The following is a 24,388-nucleotide window of genomic DNA, read 5'->3' as shown; positions in this document are numbered from 1 at the left end:
TAAAACAAATAACCAAGAATGAGAGATTGGTGTAACAGGTTTTTATGTTGCTATAGTGCTCTTAAAATCTTCACATAACGCGTACGTTTATATAAATTTTTCCTTTTTACAAATGTGAGTTTCTTAAAACTATAGACGACACTGAAATTTCAAGAATAATTAGGACTTTTTGTTGTAGAATGGGTTTTCATTTCATGAATTATTTTCCAAGTAAAGCCCAAATGATGTTGTTTATATCCACAAACGTCATAGGTAATTTTTTTTTTTTATAGATGTTCAAAGTTGAACACTTTAAAATTTGATAATCTAAATAAAAAAACTTTACAAATATATAAAAAAAGTGATTTGGGTATAGATAAGGCTTAAATACCTAAACTTTTGTAGAATGCTTTTCCAGTTTTCCTTTCAAAAGAATGTTTCCCATTGAAAGTTACCGGCCCAATAAAAAAGTGTGTTCTATTTTTTTCCCTTTCAATATTCAGCTACGCACAAACCGACAAAAGTGATCTCCGGTAAATCAATGGGGATAATAGACTCCTTCAACCGGTCTATTCTTCCTCCTCCTACAAGATTTTAATTTTTAAGTCAGACACGATTCGTTTTCCGTCTACAATTTCCGGTTACCGTCTCCGACAGTCTTCCAATTGTTACTTCAAGTAAGTTCTCTTTTCCTGTTACCGTATTCCACCGCCGTTATATATATATATATATATATATAAAGATATAGTATAGAATTATATTGAAATAATAATCATGTATATTCTCGACGCGCTAAACCCTTTATACAGACATAACATAACACAGTAGATACATAATTTTAAGCGAGCAGTGGCGAAACCAGAATTTTAGGTCTCGGGTGGCCGAACAACTTAAAAGATACTAACAAGTGTATAATTTTTCGAGAGTTCTAGGTTTCATCCCAAGAATGCGTGTAATCCGGAGTAGATTTAGATTAAAATGCCGTTCAAAAAAAGTGTATAAAAATAAACCGGTAACTTTGAATCGAGTTCTGGAGTTAAAGTATGGGATTCTAAGTGTATGTTTTGTTGGGTGGCCAGTTAGCTTTGAACTACACGAATACATAAAATGGTACTAGAAATATAGAGTTTTATAGGAATTGTGCGGTTGCTACGGCAATTTTGGCCTTCATGTAGCTCCGCCACTTTAACTGAGCAATGAATCGGGATTAGGTTCAGATATATATATATATATATTTCTTTTTATTTTATTTTCTAAAATGACGGTAATAACACAAGCTATCTTAGAATGTAACTATACTATGAGTAAGAATGCTCAGCAGCACAAGAGAGTACTCTTTGTCTAGTTTCATTTCTCCAATCCTTAGCTGTGTCGTTATCTTTTTTTTTTTCTTGTGAAGAAATCCCGTCGCTTTTGTAAAGGTATTTTCTTTTTCTTGCAAGCAGACTTATTCTGAAATTACCAAAGTTAAATTTAAGGGAGATATGTTTATTAATTTGGTGAAGAAACATAAGTAAATTGATGAAACAGTATTAATGTTTGCATAATTTTAAGGATAGCTTACTGTTGTACTTGAAGCTAAATTGAATAATTTGGTAATCATATGGTTTGTCAGTTATTGCAGTTTGTAGGCAACTATGGCAAAAGTTATACAAAAGTTCTTGGTAACATCTATGTTGATGTGGATGGTTCCCATTGGAATTTTGTACGCCTTCAACAATAATTTGCTTCCTGGTAAGCTTCATTCAGACTTGTTGACTTAAATGTAAAGAATTGGACATACATGTGGATCAACCCTACTCATTCAAAGTGTACAAGTGTAACCTTTCCATTTTGTCACATCTAGTACACCCTCATGTTGAAGAAAGAGTGGTCTTGATTTAAGAAAAACGCATTGTTTTCCAAATTTAAAGTTGTCATTTGAATATAAGAAAAACTCATCATTCTCAGAATCTATTGTGGATACTTTTTGTGATAGAGATAATAAATATGGATTTATCTGATTATTGAAGTCGAAAAAACTATTGTAACAATATTTCATTTCTAAGTTATGTTCACTATAGAATTTACCATTTGCTAACTAAAATGTCTCTACCAACCATTAATAGATGGATTGGTATTTTGGGAAACTTGAGACTTAAAGGTCTTGGGTTTCAAATCTTGGTGTGAGCAAAATGCCCAAGACCGGTGACAGGGGTTTTCCTAGAAGGCGTTTCCCAACTAAAATGCCTCTGAAGTTGAGACACTCTGCATCCCAAAAAATAGTGTGTTACCCTTTAGAGAGGTTTCAAAATAGTGGAACTTCTTCTTTTAAAGTTTTAAGCTGTAGGTTACTATGCATGATTGAAGAATATTGGAGGTATACACGCAAACATAACAATCTTGGTTTGCTCCCCCTTTTTTTGTTCGGAATTGCTCATTACTGCAATTATTGTTTGTTTTCACAAGTCTTTTGTTTCTGATCCATGTATAAGGATTTAGAAAGTCATTATTTTGTCTTTGTGCTCTAAATGAACTACCATCTTTGTTTTATATATGAATTCGGTTTATGGTTATTTAGGTTATCTTTGGGTTGGACTAAGTTTGGCTGTTTGTTTTTTGTTATGAAGGATCCCAAACCAAATATCTGATTCTCTGTTTTTGTCTGTGAGTTCTTAACTTCTTATAGTTGATAATGAAGACTTCGTTTTCACTTGATCTGGGTTGAGAAAATTCCCAGACCCCAAAACCCAAACCCATCGACTGGAAGAGCCATAGCTAACCCCTCCAAAGCTATTCATTTTCTCGTCATTTTATTCTTCCTTTTTGTCCATGTGGCAGCTCAATTACTGCATATATCTTTGGTAAAAGGTGTAGATCGGAGGGAACACCCTGATCCCTGATACCAAATTGGTACCGACAGGCGTAGGTTGCACAACTCATTCCCCGGTAAAACCCCTCCAAATATCTCACACTTGAGCAATATTTATCATTAAATATCCTCAATCATGCTTGCAGTCGGATTCGAACTTGCGCCCCACAATTTGTTAAGGGGTAAACATGGTGTGCCTCGGCTTTGTAGTGGGTGGCTGGCCAACTCTTCTATAAAGAGTTGGTTCACTGCATGTATATTACTAAACTGCAAAAAGGGTAGCCTAGAACAGCAGAGAATTACAACATAAAATGCAGTCACTGTAAGTATACATGATTCACCTTAAACTGACAAATGTTTTCTGCATCGTCGTTCTCCAACAGGTTTTACTGATATGTCTCCGCATTCTTTGACACTTGTAAGTGGGTTTATTGCTGTTATATCTGTCAATATCGTAATTGCATTCTACATATATTTGGCAATGAAAGAACCTTCTGAAAAACACGAGCCAGATCCTAAGTTTGTCTCAGAAGCTGAGGCCAGTGTCAAACGCTTGGTATCAAATGAAACACAGGAAACTTTATCAACAAACAAAAAAGAAGAGTAATAGCTGATTGATTTGGTGAGTTTTCAGACGATTGATTTTGCACGGGCCCTATCGTTCTAAACCTATAAATGCAGTATTGTAAATTCTTATGTTCATTGTATGTCTTTATGAAAGGTACATACTTGGTAATTTTCTGTTGAATTTCTATCTTTGACCATCTCAAACAGTTCAGTGATTAGGAGCCTTTATCCTATTTGTCATTCTATTGTTCTTAAAAAGATAAAGTTATGGTTATGCTGTCTTCAATTAGTTGACATAAAGTTCGAATTAGGAATGCTAGAAGCTTCGCCTAGAAACCTGGATAAGTCATTGATCTATAGTACCATACCGTTATCAAGTGTATGTTTTATGTAACAATAACGCAAATAATATGTGTAATACACAGGCTTGGTTAGTGCACTGCCCGTGTATCTGCACGGGCCATTAGAGATTCATTATAACAAAAATGTCATTTGTCCACACATATTTGTTCACACTTTTGATGAAGTGTGTAGAAATTTGTTAATTTATTCACATTTTAAGTTGCCTAGAAAAATTTCATATCTAGAAATGTTAAGAATTTTCAAAAATCATAATTTCTACACATTTATAAATGTATTAACAAAATGAACATTTTCACACTTAAAAGTGTGAAACTTAATTTGTAACACCTAACTTTTTCACGCCCCCCTAACGTGAAGAAAGGCCTGAAGAAATTTAGTGTTACAATTTGACTTTTCACATTAGAAAATGTGAACATATAATTTAATTCTGCACACTTTTGAGTGTGAACTTATTTTTCCTACATATATAAGTGTGAAAAAAGTAAGATTTTTTAGATTTTTACACACTTTTAAATGTGGGTTATTATATACATTTTGAAATGTGAAAAAATTTACAAATTTGCTCACGCTCTTTCAAAGTAAATTTGGACAAATGATATATTTGTTGTAGTGATTACTTGTGGCTAAACTCACTTGATCAACGAACCTGTTCATAGATATTCAACAATACCCCTCTTAATAAATGGAAATGGAACTCGGCGTGGTTGAAAATTATTTTAACTGTAACACATGCATATACATGTAGTGAAAATAATAACTAGCTAGTTTACCTGGGTAGATTCATCCTCCTAATAAGTTTTGCAATATTACTACTAACATATAGTGTCGATAGGAAAACATACAACTTAATTAGTATTTCTTTTCTTATCGACACTCTATTTCAATGTTAACTAAGCTACAAGATTTCCCTAACGTCATGTTAGGGAACTTGAGGGAATCCTCTCCCATTAACATATAGTTTACACTAATATACATCTTAGTGTAGGTTAGTAGTAGTATAAAACTTCACTCTTATTGACATATATCTTAGTTATAGTTAAGTTGTATGTTAGTACTTTCATCCATGGCAGTCATATAACACAAAACATCAAAACTCAATACATATAACACAATGAAGTAATTAAACATCATTTATAAATTATTTTTCTTAAATGGACAAGTTATCTTGTTATGGCCAGGCTCAGATCTGGCCAGTAGACAAGAAATTGAAAAATATGTAATGGCTCTGGCTCTGTCCAGCAGGCGGAGTGTTCAAGGGAGCAAGTTTTACATGAAGTTGTTTGGTGTATGCATGCATTTATATAATGTATATTTTTTTAAGAACCATGAAAGTTGGCAGATGAATGATCAAATTACTTTAACACACTATCAAACAAATGAGCATGCAGCTAGCTAGAAGCCAGAACCTGGGTATGTAAACTCAGGCCTTCCCTTCATGTGGCAAAGGAAACATGACACCCATGACACCTAGCTAAGAAACATGACACACCTGGCAAATTAAAGATACATGACACCTAGCTATCAGAATGCGTGTACATCCCCCGAGCTTCTAAGGGACTTCATTACATGGCAGGTTCATGGAGAGGCCGGGGTACAAGAAATGGTCGTCACCTGAGTTTCGGAAGGCCAGTTTCTAAAAAGTTTCATGTATCACTCAGATTTATGAAACTTGGCTCCTAAAAAAAAACCCATATCCTGAGTTTCCCAAATTCCGGATTACTAGTTTTACAAACAACTACTTTGACTCCCTAGATTTGTAAAGCCTTTTGTAAAATTCATCACTATTTCAACAAAAAATTCAGTAAATTGGACATGGAGATTATATCCAAAGAGATTATCAAACCTTCTTCTCCAACCCCTAATCATCTCAAAACACTTAATCTTTCAATGCTCGATCAACTGACTTTCCAAAACTATATTCCACTCTTGATTCTTTACAAGTCCGAATTAACTAGAAGTAGTATTTATGTTTTGAAGAAATCTTTGTCTGAAACTCTAAAAATGTACTACCCTTTTGCGGGTAGACTTAGAAAAGATAGCGTCACTGTTGATTGCGGAGACCAGGGCGTTGTTTTTGTGGAAGCAAAGATGTCAGGGTGTACATTATCCGATTTCCTTCAGAATCCAAACCTCGAGAGACAAAAGTTACTATTTGCTGAAGGTTTCTTGTGGAAAGGGTCATGCATAGGTGAGCCTTTTGTAGCGGTTCAAGTAACCTCTTTTGAAGGGGGTGGAATGGCGGTTGGTTTTACTATATCACATAAGGTTGCAGACGGGTGCACATATGGTACTTTTCTAAGTGATTGGGCTGCTATGGCTCGCGGTGAAATGAGACCAGAACCAATTATTCTGGCAAAACTCATCCCTTCGCCGGATCTTAAACTTAACGTACCAGAAATTGTGATGAACCAAAGTAGAAATTGTGTGACAAAAAGGTTCGCTTTTGGTTCCAAGAAAATAGCGGAGTTAAAAAATTCTGTTGCCGGGTTTGTAGAGAACCCTACAAGTGTTGAAGTTGTGACTGCACATCTTTACATGTGTGTGAATGTTGCTTCTATGGCAAAGACAGGTTCTTTTAGAAAATCTACATGGATGCAGCTAGTAAATATGCGGCCACGAATGACAAAGCCATTACCATATAACTGTATAGGAAACTTTAGTTGGTACTTCACAATATCAAATAATGGTAGCCAAACAAGTCTATCCAATTTAGTACTTGAGATGAAGAACGGTATTAAAGGACTCTGCAATGGCGGTAATAATGTTGAATTAAGTAATTGGTTGATGGGTATTAAGAAATCTACAGGCAATGCAAAGGAGTTGTTTGATGATGTTGATGTTTACAGGTGTAGTAGCATGGTTAGGAGTCCTTTTCACGACATTGATTTTGGATGGGGTAGTCCGGTTTGGGTTACCCTTGCAGATGCGACGATGAAGAACACATTCGTGTTGTTCGATATGCCAGATGGAGATGGAATTGAAGCTGTGGTCAGCATCGAAGAAGACACTATGAGACTATTTCAAAGCGTGTACAACAAAGATACGAGGGAGCACGAAGATAGGAAATTTATGTCACACTTATAAGTGTGCAAAGTAGTTTAAACATCTTTTAATTTTTTGCTTTAAAACTGTAAGAATAATACAACTTTGGTTGTGTACTTGTTGTCGTTAGTCTTTTTATCTTCTGTTTATGAGCAACTAGTTTGAATTTCTCAAGCGATATGTAAGTTAAAATAACTCTAAGCATGTATATAAACTTATGCGTTACTCTTCTATCACCATATTGTGACAACTCGTAATTAATTAACATCGAGTTAGTTTTAATCTCGTTTGAGCTTAGTATTATCGTAATCTCGTCTAATTTAGACGGTCTTTGACGTGGAAATTGTTAGACTTTTGGACTTTTGACTTAGTCAAATTAGACGTATCCTGATGACGTAACTATCTAGACGAATGCCGAGTCTTAAAAATAACTTTAAATAAATATTTAAAGGTTATGTCTGGTATAAAATAAATAGACTATCTAGACTTAATATTTTAAAAGTTTACTTTGACGGAATATTATTGACCCGTCTTAATTTAAATAACACGAGGGAAAATACCTTTATTTTAAATCATAACCTTTTAGTCATACGGTATTTAATCGTTAGCATTTTACCGAATTAAAGGTATTAAAATATCTAAAATATAGCCACATGGGCCGTTCAGTTTGTGGAGGGAAATGATCCACCAAACACCCCATTCCTTTTCTTTTTCTTTTGCCTGCGCAGTACACACACACGACACCCTCCCCGTTCTAAATCAACATTTGACAAATTGAAATCATATGGGAATTTAAAGGAAGTAGTCAGCTAGCATTAAAAAAATCAAGGATTCATCATTTTCATCTTACTCTTCTTCATTCTTATCTCAAGAATATCAGATTGGTAAGTTAACTTTTTATTCAAACTTTTAATTTGTCTAAATTAATCTTATGGGTTGATTTCAGTTATGATTGATTTAATAAGTAGGCTTTTAATATGATTATGAGTTTTTGGGTTTTATTGATCAAATGGGATTTTACTAGAATTAGGTCTCTGAAATCAAAAAGTGTTTGAAGCGTAAATGACTGGGGAAATGGATAGTTTTTCAGTACCTTAGACATGTTTATACTAGTTATAATGAATGGGTTTGATTTAGAAACAATTTGGTTTGCGGAAAAAGGTCGAAAAATGAGTTTTTTTGGTTCAATCAGGTCATGCCTCGCGCCGCGAGGTTCTGTATAGTTTGACATTTTCATATTTTGATAACTTTATCACTCGAACCTTGTTTACATGGACTAGTACGTGAGTCTACGTTTAATGACAATGTCAATGAAGTCAGAAACTAAAGTTACATAAAATGGACATTTATATCATATTTTCTGTCAGGGCATTCTAGGATTCATAGCTAAGTAGTTATATGTAGGATACTTGATGTCGTGAGATTTGATCCTCACCATTCGTACTCATATCCTAGGTTTTGAATAGACGTGGAGACTAGATTTGCTCATTCTCAAGTTTGCTCGCCCTTTTGCTCTTTGATCGCTAAGGTGAGTTTATGACACCCTTTTTCCTTTTTACTTTGGGCCTGAAAAGCATGTACTGTTCTATACACGACTACTTTATAAATGATTTGTCTTTGTCTATGTCATGAGATTTGGCTATTTAAATCATTTGCCTTATGTTTGCCATGTTGACGGCTGTTTGAAAATGTGTATACATGTCTTATGAAATTTTGTTCTATGTGACTTAGTGACTAAATGTTTATGTGTTTGACAGACTAAAATGTTCCCCTTATGTAGTTATTACCATTATGAGATCCTAATGGTTGTCTTGTCAGATTTTGTTCCTGACTGTCATGGTTCTGGTCCGCACCCCACTTTAGACGGGAAATCCTGTGCGAGGCATATTAGTCATATTGTCGGACTTAGGTCTGGACTGTCATTATATATTGTCGGATTTTGTCCCCGGCTGTCTTGTCTTAAATAACTACATGTCATTGTGTATTCTCAATGACGACTAAACTTTGGTCAAACACACTGTAAACTCACCAACTATTTCGATAGTTGATTATCTCAAATTTCATGCTTTTCAGGTAACCAACAGTAAGTCTTAGATCATCTTGGCATTTTACGGCCATTCTTTTGACTTTGGACGTACAATTAGCATCAGACATATGAGAACCATCATCTTATTAGTTCTAATCGTACTAGACTGTCCAAATATTTATCTTGTATTCAGTGGGCCAAATTCCATATATGGATGACTTGTATCCATATTCTGGGGTTCACATTTGAACGATTGTACTTGTATTAGACTTGTATTTGGTATTAAATGGATGTAATTTCTATTAGCCTTTGGTTAGTACGCAGTTATTTGTTAACCCTGTATTTCCGCTACAACGGGATGTGACACATATTACCATATAGTTTTAGATTGGAACTCCTATTGAGCTTATATTGGGCTTGAATTTGGATGGACCTGTTAATTGATAAAAAGGCTTGATTATAATCTCAATTGTTAATTCTATCACAAAATCATCATATATATAGTATTTGACCATAGCTAGAATCTAGCTTGAGTTCTTTATATACAGTAATATCATAATTAAAACTTACTGTGATTACTTAGGATAAACTAGAGCCATTTATCTATAGCTGGTGTTGGGGAAAAATCTAAATTAGTAGAATCTTATTATTGAAACAAAACAAGTTTGAAGGAATTTTTCTATGAAAAAGGACAAGTTTATAAAGTAATAATCTAATACTAATGCATAAACAGCCAAATAGTCCTTTTCCGGACATGAAATTAGAAAAGAGCTCCTTTGGCTTATTGCAAGCTTCAATATCAGGAAAGTAAAATACAAACTACTAGGAGATAACTTGCAACTAGATTGTGAATGCAGAGATTTCTATTGAAGACATGAAACCAGAAAAAGGTGCATCAAAAAGTCCTTCACTAGTCCCACAAGAAAAAAATGATTCAGCTCATGGGAAGGTCATGGAAGCAAGCGATAATCAAAAATAACAACAATTGTAAAATGACAACATGTAAAAAATATGATGTCTTGAATAATCATAAATAACAATTGTAAAAATGACAACATGTCATTAATTATGTATGTTTAAGATAATAATAAACTATTGCATCTTTATTTTTCATAAATATGACCACATATATGTTTTATTCAAAAGATGGCTTTTACATTACATTAGTTTAATTATGTTGTTTTAATTGTGATGCATAGACTTTAAACGAGAGTACAATTGGGAGATGAAACAAGCATTGCATTCGCTTTACAAACCTATAGTACTTTTATAAGGCCTCACAAAATTACCAAAACAAAACAAGTAATATACTAATATATATATAAATACTATCATATATGAATTTGAAACGTATAAGCACATACTAGTTGATTTCTGAAAACAATTGAACATGATGTAGCTACCTTTTCTGAAAATTGAAGGATTTGATGGAATAAGCAAATATATACCCATATATAACAACCAATCCCACATGCACACCGGCGATTGCACCAAGAAAATCATGTTTGTAGCCGAAATATCTATCAAGGAACCCCTTGACGGTTTCACCACTGACAAGCAAGTCGTCGTAGTCGCCAAACTGTGACACCACCAAGCCGTAGAGGGTCCATGCCAGCGGATTACCCCAGTAGTACCACCGCCACCACACAGGAATTTTCTGTTGCATCATTTAGATATTAGTGTTCTCACGCTGTACTCATTTTAAGGGTGTTCTTACTGAATTGGAACGCTATATATATAATATATATATATATTATTGTTGAGAGATTGAAAACAACAAAAAAGATAAGAAACTTACCGGCAGTGGGATGATGAAGCCGGAGAAGAGATTAAAAAACCCATAAAATAAGCCTGCAAGAATGGCGGCGAAATTGGCATTGGGAGTGATCGCAACAGTCATCATGCCGTAATACGTCATGTACAGCAAACAGGTAAACTGGAAGAACGTGTACCACAAGAATTTGATTGCTGTCCATTCAAATCCAATCATACCGTAAACTATGAAACAGTAAACAATCGTTTGTGCAGATACGTAAGGTATCTCCACAAGGATCTGTACATATATAAAACACAAAACTATCAAAACTAGAAGGAAGATATTATAGCTAGGTTATATATATTTAAATGTACATTCTTGATTTTTTTAAAGTGCAATTTACATAGTAAAAGCTTGCCACCTGAGCAAAGGCATATGGTAAAGCGGAATACATTCCAGCAGCACGTTCTCTATAAAAGACGGTCCGTTCAATGTCAACTACTGGCTGCACTGCTGATGCATTTTGGACAGCTAGGAAGAGGGTTGCTGCGTAAATGGAACCCATCGCGTTGAATAGTTCTTGTTGGTTTCTCCTGATTGAAAATCTATCTTTGTAACAGATGTATCATGCATATATATGTATGGTAACAAATAATTAATGATTAAAATTACCTTTTTTGGCCAAGATCCCAAAACACAGAACCAAACATTATGGCCGTGAAGGTGGTGAAAGCAAAGCGGACGGCTGTGTAAGGGGGGTTCCGCCAGTAGGACCTTCTTTGTTTCCATAGGCATGCGATATATTGGACAAAGAAAGACTGTGAGTATTGGGTCGGGAAGTAAAGGTCTTTCGTAGCAGGACGTGGAATGCTTAATTCAGCAATATGGGCCTTGTTTCTCCTGTGTGACAATATATAAAAAACTTTTCATTCTTAATTTTCTTCAGAACATGAGACCAAATGAAAATAAGCATGTATTTGACAACATAATTACTCGCCTAAATAGTTTTGAGCCCCTGTAAACGTCAGCAAAATCGACTCCTAAAGCTACTTCTTGCGAAGAAGTAGTGACTTCCATCATCCATGTTGCAGGATTATATCCGTCTTTAATCTTACCTACTCCATCCATATCCTGGTTGAAAAAACAGGCAGGTTTTACTCGTACGCACCTTGTTAAAATAATAATAATAATCTGATTTATGTGGTTAATTGGTTTATCAATCAATCAGATTGATTGCATATGTGAATCTGTTAAATCTTTACACACCTTAAGTTTTTCTTTATAAAGTATACAGTCAGTTGAAGATGTTACCTCGAAGTACTTGATGAGGTCACAAGAGTTACGTCCTACAGGTCCTACATATATCTCTTGTCCTCCTGTTTTCAGCAAGAATAACTCGTCAAAAGCTTCAAATATATCGATGCTAGGTTGATGAATGGTGCACACAACCGTTCTTCCTGTGTCAACCGTGTTTCTAACAGTTCTCATTACAATTGCAGCTGCTCTAGCATCCAGTCCGGATGTTGGCTCGTCCATAAATATTATAGATGGATTAGCCACAAGCTCTACTGCTATTGTTAACCTTTTTCGCTGTTCGGTTGAGAGTCCATTGACACCGGGCAACCCAACCTGAGCGTCTCTCAACGTGTTCAATTCTACAAGGTCCATCACCTCACCAACAAACATCTGTAAAAAAACTAATCAACATCAGTACTCATATTGTTGGTAATTTGTAAACCATGTACATGTTCTGTTTTTCATTGGCAAAATAAATGCTATAATTAATTACCTTTCTGGTTTTTTCGTTAACATCTGATGCCAACCTTAGCCAAGCTGAGTAGATCAAGGATTCATAAACGGTAACATGAGGTGAATGTATGTCGTTTTGTTCACAATATCCAGAAATCCGTGCAAATGTTTCCTGTTTCTTTGGATATCCCGAAATTAAGATGTCGCCCTCTATATAACCACCAGTTTTCCTACCTGCTAATACATCCAATAAAGTAGTTTTTCCTGCACCACTCACACCCATCAGTGCGGTTAAAACACCAGGTCGAAATGCTCCACTCAAACCCTTAAGCAGCATCAATCTATCTTCGTTCACTCCTTGCGCTCTCATTGCCTATACAAAGATCATAACTATCATTGGATTTTCAGACTTTGCTGTTATGACATTCAAGAAATCTCTACAAAAGTTACCTGTGGCATATTGACCGAGTATTTAATGTCAGTGAAGGTAATCCAATGTGGTTCAAACGGAAGAATCATTCCTTTTTTCTTGCTCCCAACTATACCAGGTGATAACTCTACCTCTCTTTTGCTATCACTCTCGTCCTGATTTGTTAAAGTCGATCGGGATTTCCCAAATGCTATATTCAAAAAGAGCATTACCGTATGGTCACTATGTATATATACACTAAAACATACATGCAATTTGCACTTTTGCAGACCTTTCTTTCTTCTACATTAACTGTTTAGAAAATCTGTAACTTGTCTTACAGTTGATCACACTTATAAACATGTAAACATTTTAAGGGCATAGTATATACAAATTATAATGTATATATTCACTAACCGCTTATAAGTCTGAAAATGCAAAAACATCTATTTTTTGACCCTGAGGAATGAGGATGAACATCTTAACAAAGATCTATACATTTATATACACCGTGTAGAAAAGGGGCATCTTGCAAATGAATTTGTTGCACTTAATTATGATAAAATTTCAATATCAAAAGATATAGATGGATACTTACGATTGAGAAAACGGAGAGACAAACTGAAACAAATATTGAAGACTAAGATGAACCCAACCGAGGATACAATTGCAATCCAATACCAGTAAGCTTCTGTGAAGAACCCTCGTGATTCCATGATAGTTTTTCCTAGTGTCGTACCATTTATCGGCTATAACATGAGAGTGATGTTGGCATATTAAGGTTAGCTGATTGATACATGCATTCATGATATATCAGAAGCATATAGGAAATGTGACTTGCCTTTTTCCACTTTTCCCCAAGAAATTCATTAACAACGACCCCATTCATTGCGTACATCATTGGAGACACCCAGTAACCCCACAACCACCACTTCTTTACATCATCTGTAATGAGAAAATCGGCCCGTTTCATAAGAAACTATCTAAAGAAAGATATATGTTTGATTAATCTATGTTTTCAACAGGGCAATTGCAGTCTGCATATAATCGATTTTTTATGTTTTTAAAGGCTAACTGCAGTATGTATATACTAATTGATTTTTTATGTTATAATCCTGTTTCCGGAAAGTTGAGGTGTAAACAGTAAGTTGGACTTGAAATTCGAAGCGAAGTTGCACCTTTGGGCTCCTCTTCAACCAAAAAGTAAGTTGGCCTAGTCATTCATAAATCATAATAGCAAATGTTGAAAAATGTTTAACCTTAACTGAAAATAACTTTTTGTTTTGACAATGCATCAATAGACATGTATTAATATAAAAGGTAGTTATTTTCCTATGCACTTGGCCCATTTTCATTCGTGTAACTATAGAAGTTATAATAACTAACGTACTCCGTGACAGGACGAAGCCACCTAAAGCAAAAATCAAGAGAAGAGCAAATGAACCGAAAGTGTTTGCAACGATGTTGTTCCGACCCAGTGCCCCAATGAATCTAAATAATGCTGCAGACATCTGGTTAACAACCAATAACAAGAAGTACTGCCGGAAGAATCTGCATAATAATAAAGATTTTCATTAAAAAAACATAGATGTAGGAGCGAAGAACATGAGGTTTGTCATCTGTAATCTAGAAAAGTAGGTACAACCTTGTGATATTGGGATCAAACCCTATTACATAATAAGTAAGGATCATCCACAAGGCACATTCAATAAGCGAAATGGGAATCTTGACGATCCATGAAGGAAGAGCATATGCCCATGAAGGGTAAAACAGAAAGTCTCTTTGTTTGTAAAACACTGGAAGCTTTACAATCGTCAATGTTATCTCAACCATACCATTAAACATGGTTATAATGACAACAAAGAATAGAGCACCCATATATATCCCTCCATCATCTATGTTATCTCTATGCATCTCGGTTCGTAGAAACAATGTCATAACAACAAATGACACAAGAATTAGCTGAAAACCGAATAATCATGGTTAGAACTAATTATGCAAAAAATAATCTAAACCTTGGTATAGTAACAAACACGGTGATGCTTACTTGTGAAAATTTGAAGTAATAAATAAATGAATTTCTCTTCATGAGCAGGATCTCTCTCTGGATGCAAGCTTTCAAGAGCTCTTTTCTACTTAGACCGTATTTCTCTGTAGCAAGAGCAGCTGGGTGGCTTTTAGATTTGTCATATGGGGTCGCAAGATCCTCCCCGAGTCTCTTTCCAACATGGAACGACTGAAATGAATCGGAAAATTCATTGGCTGTCACGAACCGGTATTGCTCTTTACTTCTCATCCAGTATTGTTGTTGATCTTTCTTCGATGTCACCTGTAACAAAATTTCCTTGTTAACCTCTGCCATAATCATTGAAAAAATAAAACGTGACAACCCATATATCTGAGATAGATAGAAACATGATATATAGGTAACATAACAAACTAAATTTGAAATAGTTTTTGGCTAGTTTAGTTTATGCTATAAAAAATCAGAGTTTCATACGGTAAGTTTATTTTATCCATGGATAAAAGATGGTACGCATCATGTACCTCTTGCAAGAAATCAGCAACGCCTTTCCTCTGGGGACATTTGAACCCCATAAATTCAAAAAACTCAAGCACATTATCACGCGGTCCTTGATAGACTATTTTCCCATCGGTTAAAAGAATAATATCATCAAATAAATCATATGTCTCTGGTGCTGGCTGCAAAAGTGAAATGACAGCAGTTCCTTCGAATATATGGACAAGTTGTCTAAGCCATTCCACAATTTGGAAAGTTGTAGTGCTATCCAGCCCAGTAGATATCTCGTCCATAAGAAGAACCTTCGATGGGCCAACCATCATTTCACCTACGAAAGCATACTTTCCTACAAATTAGACCAATCGTCACAAAAGCAGAAGTGTAGCTTAAACGAATCTTATCTTATGGTTTACCCGTTGTGACACGCTTCTTTTGCCCACCAGATATCCCCCTCACCATTTGATCCCCTACCATGGTATCGGCACAAATTTCTAATCCCAACAACTGTGCACAACAAATAACTTGCATTAAATCTTGGAAATAAATAATGTTTTTATGAAAGTAAGAAACAATCAAAGCTCATACCTTAAGAATGTAATCCGTAACCACATTTGCTTCTCGACCTTCTAATGCTGCAGCCTTGATAACAATAAAACGAGAATCTAAATCAGTTTACTTTCTAATATGCATAAATAAGATGTTTTGTTTCCTAATTCCTAAACTAAATTTTGTTCTGTACCTTCATGAAGACATCGATATCAGGATCAGGTTTGATGTTTGCATCTTTCTCTCTTCTTAACAACTCTGCTAACATCTCTGCAGTTCGAAAATTGTTAAAGTTATCTAAAAATCGAAATATCTATGCCGAGCACTTTAGTATCTGGAAGAGGGTATTTTAGATCTAACCATAACGTGATCCAACCCCTTGGCATCGTGCAGAGAAATCCAAGGTTTCTCTAACAGTCATTTCTCCAATATGAACATCAATTTGACTAATATAAGCACAGGTTCTTTCTGGCACAAACTCTTCTAATTCATGGCCATTGTATGTCACCCTCCCAGAGCTCTAAAAAATTTTAGAATAAAAAAAAAACTGTGCTTCATATGAACCCATACAGTTATAACAAACGGGCCGCAAACCAAATTGGGTAAATTGATATTAAAATGTTCGAATCATGTAATGAAGCCATTAAGATCAAGAGGTTACCTTAAGGTCCTTATCAACCTTACCAGCCAAGGCCAACAGCATAGTTGTCTTTCCAGAACTCGGAGGCCCCAAAAGCAATGTCATTCTACAAAAAAAAGTTTTACCATCTTAGATTTGGCAAATCAATCATAAAAAGGTTTTATCATCAAATGGTTACCTTCTAGGCTTAATGATCCCACTAATGTCGTCAAGGACTGTTTTACGCTTTTTCGAATTTGGTAGTAGACCAAATGAACTCAAGATCATCTAATGGAATCAAACATTGATAGATATATTATACATAGATCAAATTCATCATAAAACATAAGTTGTATGCAATTTATGAATTGACTATTTACCTCAAATATATCAATATGAAAGTTTATAAAACTAGGTAAAACTCTGCTTCCTGTTTTAATATCAGCCTCTACAGTTAAATGCTCAAATTTGATTTCAATTGTTGGCAAATCAAGTCCAACCCTGTAAACAATTCCAACTAGGATTTCGATGGTTTGCAAGAATAACTTTTAAAACCCAAAAGGAAAAAGAGATAGCAAAATTGAATACCTATCGATTCTATTCCTTAGCTTTAACAAGAACTTCTCATTATCTTCATTCGCAGTATTTATAAGCCTATCAAGCAAGTGTTTTCGATCTCCTAGTCCTAGAGTGTTGACATCAACTTCTTGTGAAGATCCAGTTGATCCAACAAGCAATCCTTTCTTTAAACGTTCAAACGTTGGAAGTTTTTCGATAGAAGCCCATTTAAGTGCTTCTTCATCGTTTACTTCTTCACGACCGGACTTTGAAAAAGCATTCATGCCCGAATTCCTCCATATCGAACTACTATTTGCGTTATGAATTTCACTTCCATCCATTTTTTTACTGATAATAAACGAAACAAAATGTGATATATGAATAATATTTCTCAAGAATTTTTAAAGGGTTTTTTGCATAGATTATGCCATTACATGTTAAAAATCATTACAAACAAAGATTTATATATTATTTTCCCCATGAGAGAGGAAATAAAGATACTCTTTAGTCGAGAATCAGCATCTTCATTAAATCTCGACAAAAAAAGGTAAAAAATAAATAAAATAGCGCCATAATTTTAAAAAAATTGGCTCTTCCGATGCCAAAGGCTGGGAGTTGGCTGAATAAATATATATTTATTTTCAAAAAATTACGATAAAATATCACTACTTAGCGACAAAACAGTAGACTCATGAAGTCAATGAGAGAATCGCACCCATAATCGTTCAATTAAATGTGTAGATATATTTTATTAAGCAAAAAGGATCAAGATTAAACAATATTCTGTTTTGCAAATTTTGTCATCTTTCAGGGTTTGAAATGGAAGTGTTTAATTGGTTAATGGTATTGGGAATAAAAAGCACACTACTACAAAATAAGCTAAGGCAATATTAATTCATGAAGTATTGCGTTTACATTTTGCATAATGCAACATTTTAAGAAGTATTCTATTAGCCAACATGGTGTTAGGTCCAAAGTGACACTTTTATCACAATAAAATGTTGCATATGTTTTAAAAGTGCATCCCTTTAAGTTACATCACTTTTTACACAAACAACACTAATAAAAACGAAAGAGAATATATATAGTTACCTCTTGTTCTAGTTCCCTTTATGTCTTGTTCTACATATACTGATATTATATTTTTATTCTAAATTTAAGTATTACTTCTTCCGTTTCATTTTAATTGTCTTATTTTGACTGTTTAAGTATTTTTTTTCTAGCTTTGACCGTAAATATATTTGTTTGTGTTATATGTTAGTTGATGAAAGTTATAGCAATGAAAAATACATTTAAAATTAATCAATTCATATATGTTATATCAAGTGTTATATAACATAAACAAAAATATTTAAGATCAAAGTTGAAAGAAAAAGACTCAAAAAGTCAAACTAAGACACTTAATATGATACGGGGGATATAATGTATGAATAAATTGGGGGAGAGGATTCTATCATGTTAAGATGATCTTGACCCTTGATTGTAAATTAAAGGAATCAAGGGTTAAGACTTCTCCAACTTTGACACAGGGAATTTCATCCCATAAATGGGTCACAAGTTATAAAGCTTGAAGGTTTGGTTTTGATAAGTTCATTATCCTTTGTTTTATCTTAAATTATTGAAATATGTGTGTATTTTAATATAATGATGATATGACACCAATAATCTACTGAGTACAAGTAATTGTTTAGTATGAAAATTAATGATTTAAGTGTTTTAGTAAAATCCGTCACTAGGTCAATATTTGTGTGATTTAAGTTTTTTTGTCCCATTACACTATTAATAATTTAGTATGTCAGAAATACAAAAACTTATGATCACAACAATAATTTATCTATAAACTATCTAGGAGGTTTTAGAGATCAAGACTACACCTACGACAATTCCATCGGTTTCGTTTAATAAGATAGCATGTTATTAAATATAGAGAAAATAGCCTAGATACCCAAATTTAATACAGAGGCTGTTATATAGTATGGACAAATATTCAACTAAAGCACTAGCAAATAACCGGAGTGTCTTAAAATTCGCAGCTGGGGCTTAGCATAAGCAAAAGAAATTTCCATCGTAGTTCAAACTTTAACCACCTGTCCGGTATGTCGTGCTTTGTTAAGAAAACGAAACATGTAAAGATATGAAACTCAAATGCAATGAGTATTTAAGATTGCAAAAAACAAATGTACGAGTGCTTGAAGCTTAAAAAAAAAAAGAGCTTCAAATTTTCAATATTTTTCTATGGCCCTTTATCGGACATAAGACAACCCCCTTGATCTGCATACACTTACAACATATAGATATATTATCCCACACGGCATCAAAAGATGGCTTTTACATACATTACATGAGTTTTAAGATATCGTGGTGTAGACTAATTTAAACAAAACAAAATCGAGTAGCTGGAAGATGAAACAAATTAGTAATTGGCATTAATACATTCGCTTTATGGCTCTAACAATGACCCCATGTTTGAAGGAAACAACTAAGCCATACTCAAATTCCACAGGGATTTTCATGTTTGGGGAGCGTCGAAACACGTAGTTCCTGTATAGATGGATCAATGTTAGCTTTATCTCTTGCAAAGTGAACTTCTGACCAATGCATGCTCGGGGTCCAAGCCCGAAGGGTATGTGCGCGTAAGGATGCCTCTGTTTTTCTTCATCACCATTCGGGTCAAATCTCTCTGGCTTGAACTTTTCTGGCTCGGGGAAATTTTTGGGATCCTTTGATAAAACTCCGGGTGAAAACCATACTGCTGTCCCCTATTTCAAGTTTTTATTTTTTTGTATTAGTTTATGTCAAATCGTAACTCAAGTATAAGCTAGTTGTGGTAAATTAATTATATATGTATAATTGTTACCTTTCGGAGAAAATAACCTCCAATCTCTATGTCTGTTGATGCTTCCCTTGCTACTAAAGGAGAAGCTATGTAAAACCTCATTGTTTCTTTGACCACCTAAAGTTTAATTAAGGAGAAACTAGTTATTATAAAACCGGGTAACGAATTTAAGGGACATGATAAATCCTCCAAAAATAATATGCTAAAAATCCGGGCTCTTAACTATTAGATGAAGACATATGAAAAAATCAGGGAAAAAGATTAAAAAAGAGGATTAGTGGAATCCACGTGTTACCATCTAATAGTTTTAGGAGGATTTTTAAGCTAATCTTTAGAACGATAAATCATTTTCCCGAATTTAAATTTGGTTGCTTTAATTGACGGTGGACTTGCCTGATCAAGATATGGAAATCTTGATTGAAGATCATCGGCTGTTGGAACCTGGTCACGCGGACCGAATGCATCTATCTCTTCAAGCAACTTTCGCTCGACTTCTGGATGCCCAGAAATCAGATAAACAGCACAGGATATTGTGAACGATGTCGTCGTTGATCCAGCAAGGAAGTGCTCGTACGTTAGGGCCCTGATGTAGTCTGGTGTGAATAACTGACTTGAAATTGTATTTGCTTCTCTTGCATTTAATATTAATGACAAGAAATCACTTGATCCTCTTTCTTTGTCTCGCATCTTGTTGTCCACAATCCTTTCGAGTGTATTGGTCAAGCTTTTGTTTGTCCGGTGAAGTTTCCAGTCCGTGGTCCACGGGATGTTCACAAATATGCGACGACAGGGCTGTTGGAGTATCGGGAGAATGAGGCCTAACAGGATTGACATGGAACCCGACAAGGTCATTTTGAGCATCGAAGTGGAGTATACGTGCTGCTTGATAAACAAGTTGGCGTCCTCCTGCTGCTGCTGCTGATGTTGGTCGGGTTGTTGACGACATAGGCCAAAGTCGGTACCAAAAGCGGCTTTTCCAATCACGTCCGTAGAAATTTTTAGTGCCAGTTCTTTAAAGTTTATGTCTTCATCCTCTCGAATATTTTCAGCAATGGCCTCAATATAAGATTGCATCATTGGCACTAATGTTGCCAAATGTGTTGGCTGGTACATTGAAACTATGGTGTTTCTCATACTTGACCATCTTTGATCCCTGTAGTTATATACAAGTATGTATTGAAACTTTTCTTTATAAGTGTAATTAAATAAATATATCAATGACCAAAAACCACCTTTTATCTTACTTAAAACAGAAAATATAAAAATATAAAAATAAATGTGTTTCACATCACCAGGACACAAGGCCGGTTAATGGTTTGTAGATCTATGTTAGATTGTAAAACTTCTTTTAACAAATGTATACAAAATTATATTGAGACACATGTTCATTAGGAATTTAGACCTAGATAAATTAAAAAACAAGTATATTGAAACATTTAAAGTACATAAAATATAATTAAAATGAATTTATCAATGCAAGTGAAAAGTGAAAAATACTTTGTCCAAAAGAGAGTTTTTTGATGAATAGGGGAAGCCAATATGGGAGAAGGCACGGTTCTATTGCCTATCTGCTTGAACTTTTTGATTCCAACTTCCCTGCATAGCTCTGCATCACCCACAATTACCAATGGTCGTCTTCCCATGTGAAACCTGAAAAAAGTTTCACATATTGTTTAATTTCTTCTAGTCAAATTGTAAGACATCTTTTATTAATGTAACTTGTAGTTTGAGCTTTTAATTATTATAATTTAAGTTGGGTTTAGCAAAAGACTATTGAAATTTATAAAACAATAGTAATCATGTTTTACCATTATTAGTTTAGGTAATACAATCACCAATATTAAAATAAAAATCAATTGTAGGATATATATATATATATATATATATAGTCGATACGTTGGTATTGAAGAGTAGTATGTGCGTATATATATATATAGTATTAATAATTAATTATTAACTAGTTATATGACCGCGCGATGAAGCGGTGCGGTGATGATGACGACAACGACATGTGGTGGTGGCGGCGTTGATGGTGATAGTAACGTGGTTATTAATATAAATATAATTGATATAAAAGAATGTATTGTAGTTATTTTAAGGGTTTGGGCTATATTGTAAATAACCTTATTAAAGATATTATAGATATATTAGGTGGAAGTATTTAAATTATTAAATTAATGAGATTGGTAATTTAAGTAAATCAAGTTCTTTTTTGAGAAAATTGGAGAGCCAAATGCATTATAAGGTATGTATTCACATGTCCACTCGATACGGCGGTGTTATGATAGCGGCAGTGGTGGTGGTGGTCAGAGACGGCTCGTTAGTTGTAAAGAGTTAGGCACAGGCCTAAGGCCCCTAAATTTTAATCTTTTAGGCTAGGCATACATTGAGCTTCTTTTTTAGAGCATGGTTATTTAGTAATTGGAATCATAAAAACCACACAACAATCGGTTCCCTTTTTCTGGTGAACATAAATGGATTTAACTCCCTCCAAATACCATCATTTTCTCTTAAAATCTAAGGTACTTTTACACTAAAATAATGTATATACGGCTACTTACTTTTAGAGATGCATCGATGTCTGTGGTTAGTAACTTAGTATTACTTGTTTCTTTGTATTTTTTTTTCCTTGCTAAAACCACATGTAATTTTGGTGTGTATTGTATATGCACCTACTTGAAACACATCGTAAGTACTTTTCATCGATCCTAATGTGCCAATGATATGAAACGGCTTTCAAAGTTGAATCTTAAAACCTGCTACACTTAATTTGTTTGCCAATGAACCAAGCCTCAAAATTGGTTCAGCCTAAGGCCCCCAAAAAGGTTGAACCGGCGTTGGTGGTGGTAGATATTCAAAGTAGTTAATCAAATTCTTTTTTGAAAAAATGATACGGGTCAAATGTTAGTATAGATATAGATATAAATTATTAATAATATATATTGAAACAGGAACTAATTGAACTATGTAAGAAGCATAAATTCGAAATCGAACCTGAAGACAGGGCCATATTTGTTGGCAAGAATGGTGAACAAATCAAGACCATGTATACTAAACAAATGCAAGTTTCCAACCAAAGGAAGAACTGGAGGACCAGGTACATGCCTAACATACCAAAGCGGTTCATAAAAATAAACCAAGGTTACAGTAACAGCCAATGCAAAAATAGTGAAAAATGATGATAAAAGTGAAGATGTCCATGCAAAGAACACTATTCCTGATCCAAACTGTTTGATTACATGACCAATGATTGATGGTTCCATCTAATTTGCTGAGATGATTAAGGTGGTGAACAAGAAGTGAGTATTTATGTTTTTCATAAAAAAGAAAAGAAAAATAAAAGTGGGCATAGAAATATAAAAGGGAATCATATAATGGATGCTAGCAGTTATTATTGGCATCTGTAAGGTAGTTTATCTTGTCATTATTTTCATTTTTTTTTCATTTAAAACGTATTTGTCTTGTCATTATCTTAAACTTTTATAAAAACGATTTTTTAAAGTGTGTGTTATTGTAAAGACTAAAGACAAGGGAGTCATACTCAATGTGACATCCGTTTATTTTTAATCTTCCGTTATTTGTAATGAACTTTCGGTTTTATGATATCGACTCGAAATCGTAGTAAAATTTCTTAATGTCGAGTACGAGTTAATAATGTGTTGGAATAAACATGGTTTGATTCAAGGGAAAATACTCACCAGATCATCCTGTGGAACCTGTAAAGGCATTAAATATGTTTGTCATTGGATTTGCGTTTCCAAAACAAGGTGATTAAGTGATAATGAAATGAGAAATTCGGCTAGGGTTTATGCACGAATCTCGAGAGAGAGAAACACACGATTTTAGGGTTTAATTATGTGTAGGGATTCACCTTAACTTAGAGTTAATTACCCTCTATTTATAATGAGAGTAATTACACATTCAACCCTTTAGTATTTACACATTCAACCCTTCTGGTGTTTAATGTGTGTATCATTAGTCCTCTTAGTTACAATCACCTAATGGGAAACCCTATACTACGTCTCTAAGAGTAAATACGTCCATCATATATTTACTTAGACATAGGGATTTCATTATCGTCAATTGTCATATCAGGAATGATAAACGATCAGTGACGGTCACACTAACGTGGTTCCAACATTCTCCCACTTGACCGAGCGATCATTTATCTATGAGTATTCAAATAAGTTCCGGAATAATACTCATTTTGTTTTAAACCGAAATCATAGCCAATAAGTATAGTCATAGAGAAGAACATCAACTCAGGACCCCCACTAGTCAAACTATGACTCAAATTTAAAACTAATAAGCAATGATCAATTGACTAAGACAAATTTTGTTACAATAATGTCAATACACCAATACGAGTACTCAAAGTGTAATTAATAGACAAACAAAATATGAATAAGGAGGATAATTTCATAACAATAAAACTAATGACCAAATAAGTACAATATGCTATTAAATTAAATTAAGTCTTTAGTAAGTCCTATCTTCGACACGTGTCCTACGAAGACACTAGGAGGAAGACCTTTGGTCATCGGATCCGCTAGCATATCATTCGTA

At 34.4% G+C, this 24,388-nt stretch overlaps 4 protein-coding genes and 1 long non-coding RNA gene across 7 annotated transcripts; 3 read left to right on the top strand and 2 right to left on the bottom strand.

Moving 5' to 3' along the window:
• Window positions 1-423: 423 nt before the first annotated feature.
• On the top strand, window positions 424-3,661 carry LOC122605510. 2 transcript variants are annotated; one of them, XM_043778463.1, is made up of 3 exons: window positions 424-656; window positions 1,604-1,713; window positions 3,214-3,661. In XM_043778463.1, the coding sequence occupies exons 2-3, from the start codon at window positions 1,617-1,619 to the stop codon at window positions 3,435-3,437; spliced, it is 321 nt and encodes a 106-aa protein (XP_043634398.1). In that variant the 5' UTR covers window positions 424-656; window positions 1,604-1,616; the 3' UTR covers window positions 3,438-3,661. The 2 variants fall into 2 exon arrangements, with proteins under 2 accessions (XP_043634398.1, XP_043634397.1); XM_043778462.1 differs by having other exon boundaries at window positions 1,595-1,713.
• Window positions 3,662-5,267: 1,606 nt separating this feature from the next.
• LOC122603045 (tabersonine-19-hydroxy-O-acetyltransferase-like) lies at window positions 5,268-6,953 on the top strand. Its single transcript, XM_043775659.1, has 2 exons — window positions 5,268-5,351; window positions 5,513-6,953. Exons 1-2 carry the CDS (start codon window positions 5,268-5,270, stop codon window positions 6,842-6,844), a joined length of 1,416 nt encoding a protein of 471 aa, XP_043631594.1. The 3' UTR covers window positions 6,845-6,953.
• Window positions 6,954-7,480: 527 nt separating this feature from the next.
• Window positions 7,481-9,133, top strand: LOC122605750. Its single transcript, XR_006324705.1, has 3 exons — window positions 7,481-7,686; window positions 8,258-8,330; window positions 8,876-9,133. It is a non-coding gene; the product is annotated as an uncharacterized LOC122605750 (long non-coding RNA).
• A 1,094-nt stretch (window positions 9,134-10,227) lies between these two features.
• Window positions 10,228-17,327, bottom strand: LOC122605728 (pleiotropic drug resistance protein 1-like). Of its 2 annotated transcripts, none has more exons than XM_043778687.1 (22): window positions 17,017-17,327; window positions 16,809-16,929; window positions 16,628-16,716; window positions 16,471-16,555; window positions 16,170-16,329; window positions 16,003-16,079; window positions 15,849-15,902; window positions 15,677-15,767; window positions 15,290-15,591; window positions 14,790-15,071; window positions 14,388-14,704; window positions 14,133-14,293; window positions 13,584-13,687; window positions 13,341-13,491; window positions 12,784-12,953; window positions 12,374-12,706; window positions 11,896-12,270; window positions 11,582-11,715; window positions 11,257-11,484; window positions 10,988-11,177; window positions 10,627-10,881; window positions 10,228-10,485 (listed from the first exon to the last, which is right to left on the bottom strand). In XM_043778687.1, exons 1-22 carry the CDS (start codon window positions 17,325-17,327, stop codon window positions 10,228-10,230), a joined length of 4,248 nt encoding a protein of 1,415 aa, XP_043634622.1. The 2 variants fall into 2 exon arrangements, with proteins under 2 accessions (XP_043634622.1, XP_043634623.1); XM_043778688.1 differs by having other exon boundaries at window positions 11,006-11,177.
• Window positions 17,328-19,387: 2,060 nt separating this feature from the next.
• On the bottom strand, window positions 19,388-21,480 carry LOC122606250 (cytochrome P450 711A1-like). The gene is made up of 4 exons (XM_043779213.1): window positions 21,320-21,480; window positions 20,216-20,975; window positions 19,844-19,939; window positions 19,388-19,745 (listed from the first exon to the last, which is right to left on the bottom strand). The coding sequence occupies exons 1-4, from the start codon at window positions 21,463-21,465 to the stop codon at window positions 19,413-19,415; spliced, it is 1,335 nt and encodes a 444-aa protein (XP_043635148.1). The 5' UTR covers window positions 21,466-21,480; the 3' UTR covers window positions 19,388-19,412.
• Window positions 21,481-24,388: the final 2,908 nt, after the last annotated feature.

The sequence above is a fragment of the Erigeron canadensis genome, chromosome 6, assembly GCF_010389155.1.
Source record: "Erigeron canadensis isolate Cc75 chromosome 6, C_canadensis_v1, whole genome shotgun sequence".
Classification (NCBI taxonomy): Eukaryota; Viridiplantae; Streptophyta; class Magnoliopsida; order Asterales; family Asteraceae; genus Erigeron; species Erigeron canadensis.
Note: the sequence above shows the minus strand (reverse complement) of the source record. Positions and strands in the feature narration are given on the sequence as shown.

Coding starts and splice junctions, on each gene's coding strand:
- LOC122603045 (XM_043775659.1), top strand. CDS start 5,268: ATGACACCTAGCTATCAGAATGCGTGTACATCCCCCGAGCTTCTAAGG. Junction 5,352..5,512: donor AGGTTCATGGAGAGGCCGGG/GTACAAGAAATG, acceptor TTGACTCCCTAG/ATTTGTAAAGCCTTTTGTAA.
- LOC122605510 (XM_043778463.1), top strand. CDS start 1,617: ATGGCAAAAGTTATACAAAAGTTCTTGGTAACATCTATGTTGATGTGG. Junction 1,714..3,213: donor CAACAATAATTTGCTTCCTG/GTAAGCTTCATT, acceptor GTTCTCCAACAG/GTTTTACTGATATGTCTCCG.
- LOC122606250 (XM_043779213.1), bottom strand. CDS start 21,465: ATGGGAAGACGACCATTGGTAATTGTGGGTGATGCAGAGCTATGCAGG. Junction 19,940..20,215: donor GATTTCCATATCTTGATCAG/GCAAGTCCACCG, acceptor ATTAAACTTTAG/GTGGTCAAAGAAACAATGAG. Junction 19,746..19,843: donor GAGGTTATTTTCTCCGAAAG/GTAACAATTATA, acceptor AACTTGAAATAG/GGGACAGCAGTATGGTTTTC.
- LOC122605728 (XM_043778687.1), bottom strand. CDS start 17,327: ATGGATGGAAGTGAAATTCATAACGCAAATAGTAGTTCGATATGGAGG. Junction 15,592..15,676: donor AAAGAAGCGTGTCACAACGG/GTAAACCATAAG, acceptor ATGCTTTCGTAG/GTGAAATGATGGTTGGCCCA. Junction 12,271..12,373: donor TTAACGAAAAAACCAGAAAG/GTAATTAATTAT, acceptor GTTTTTTTACAG/ATGTTTGTTGGTGAGGTGAT.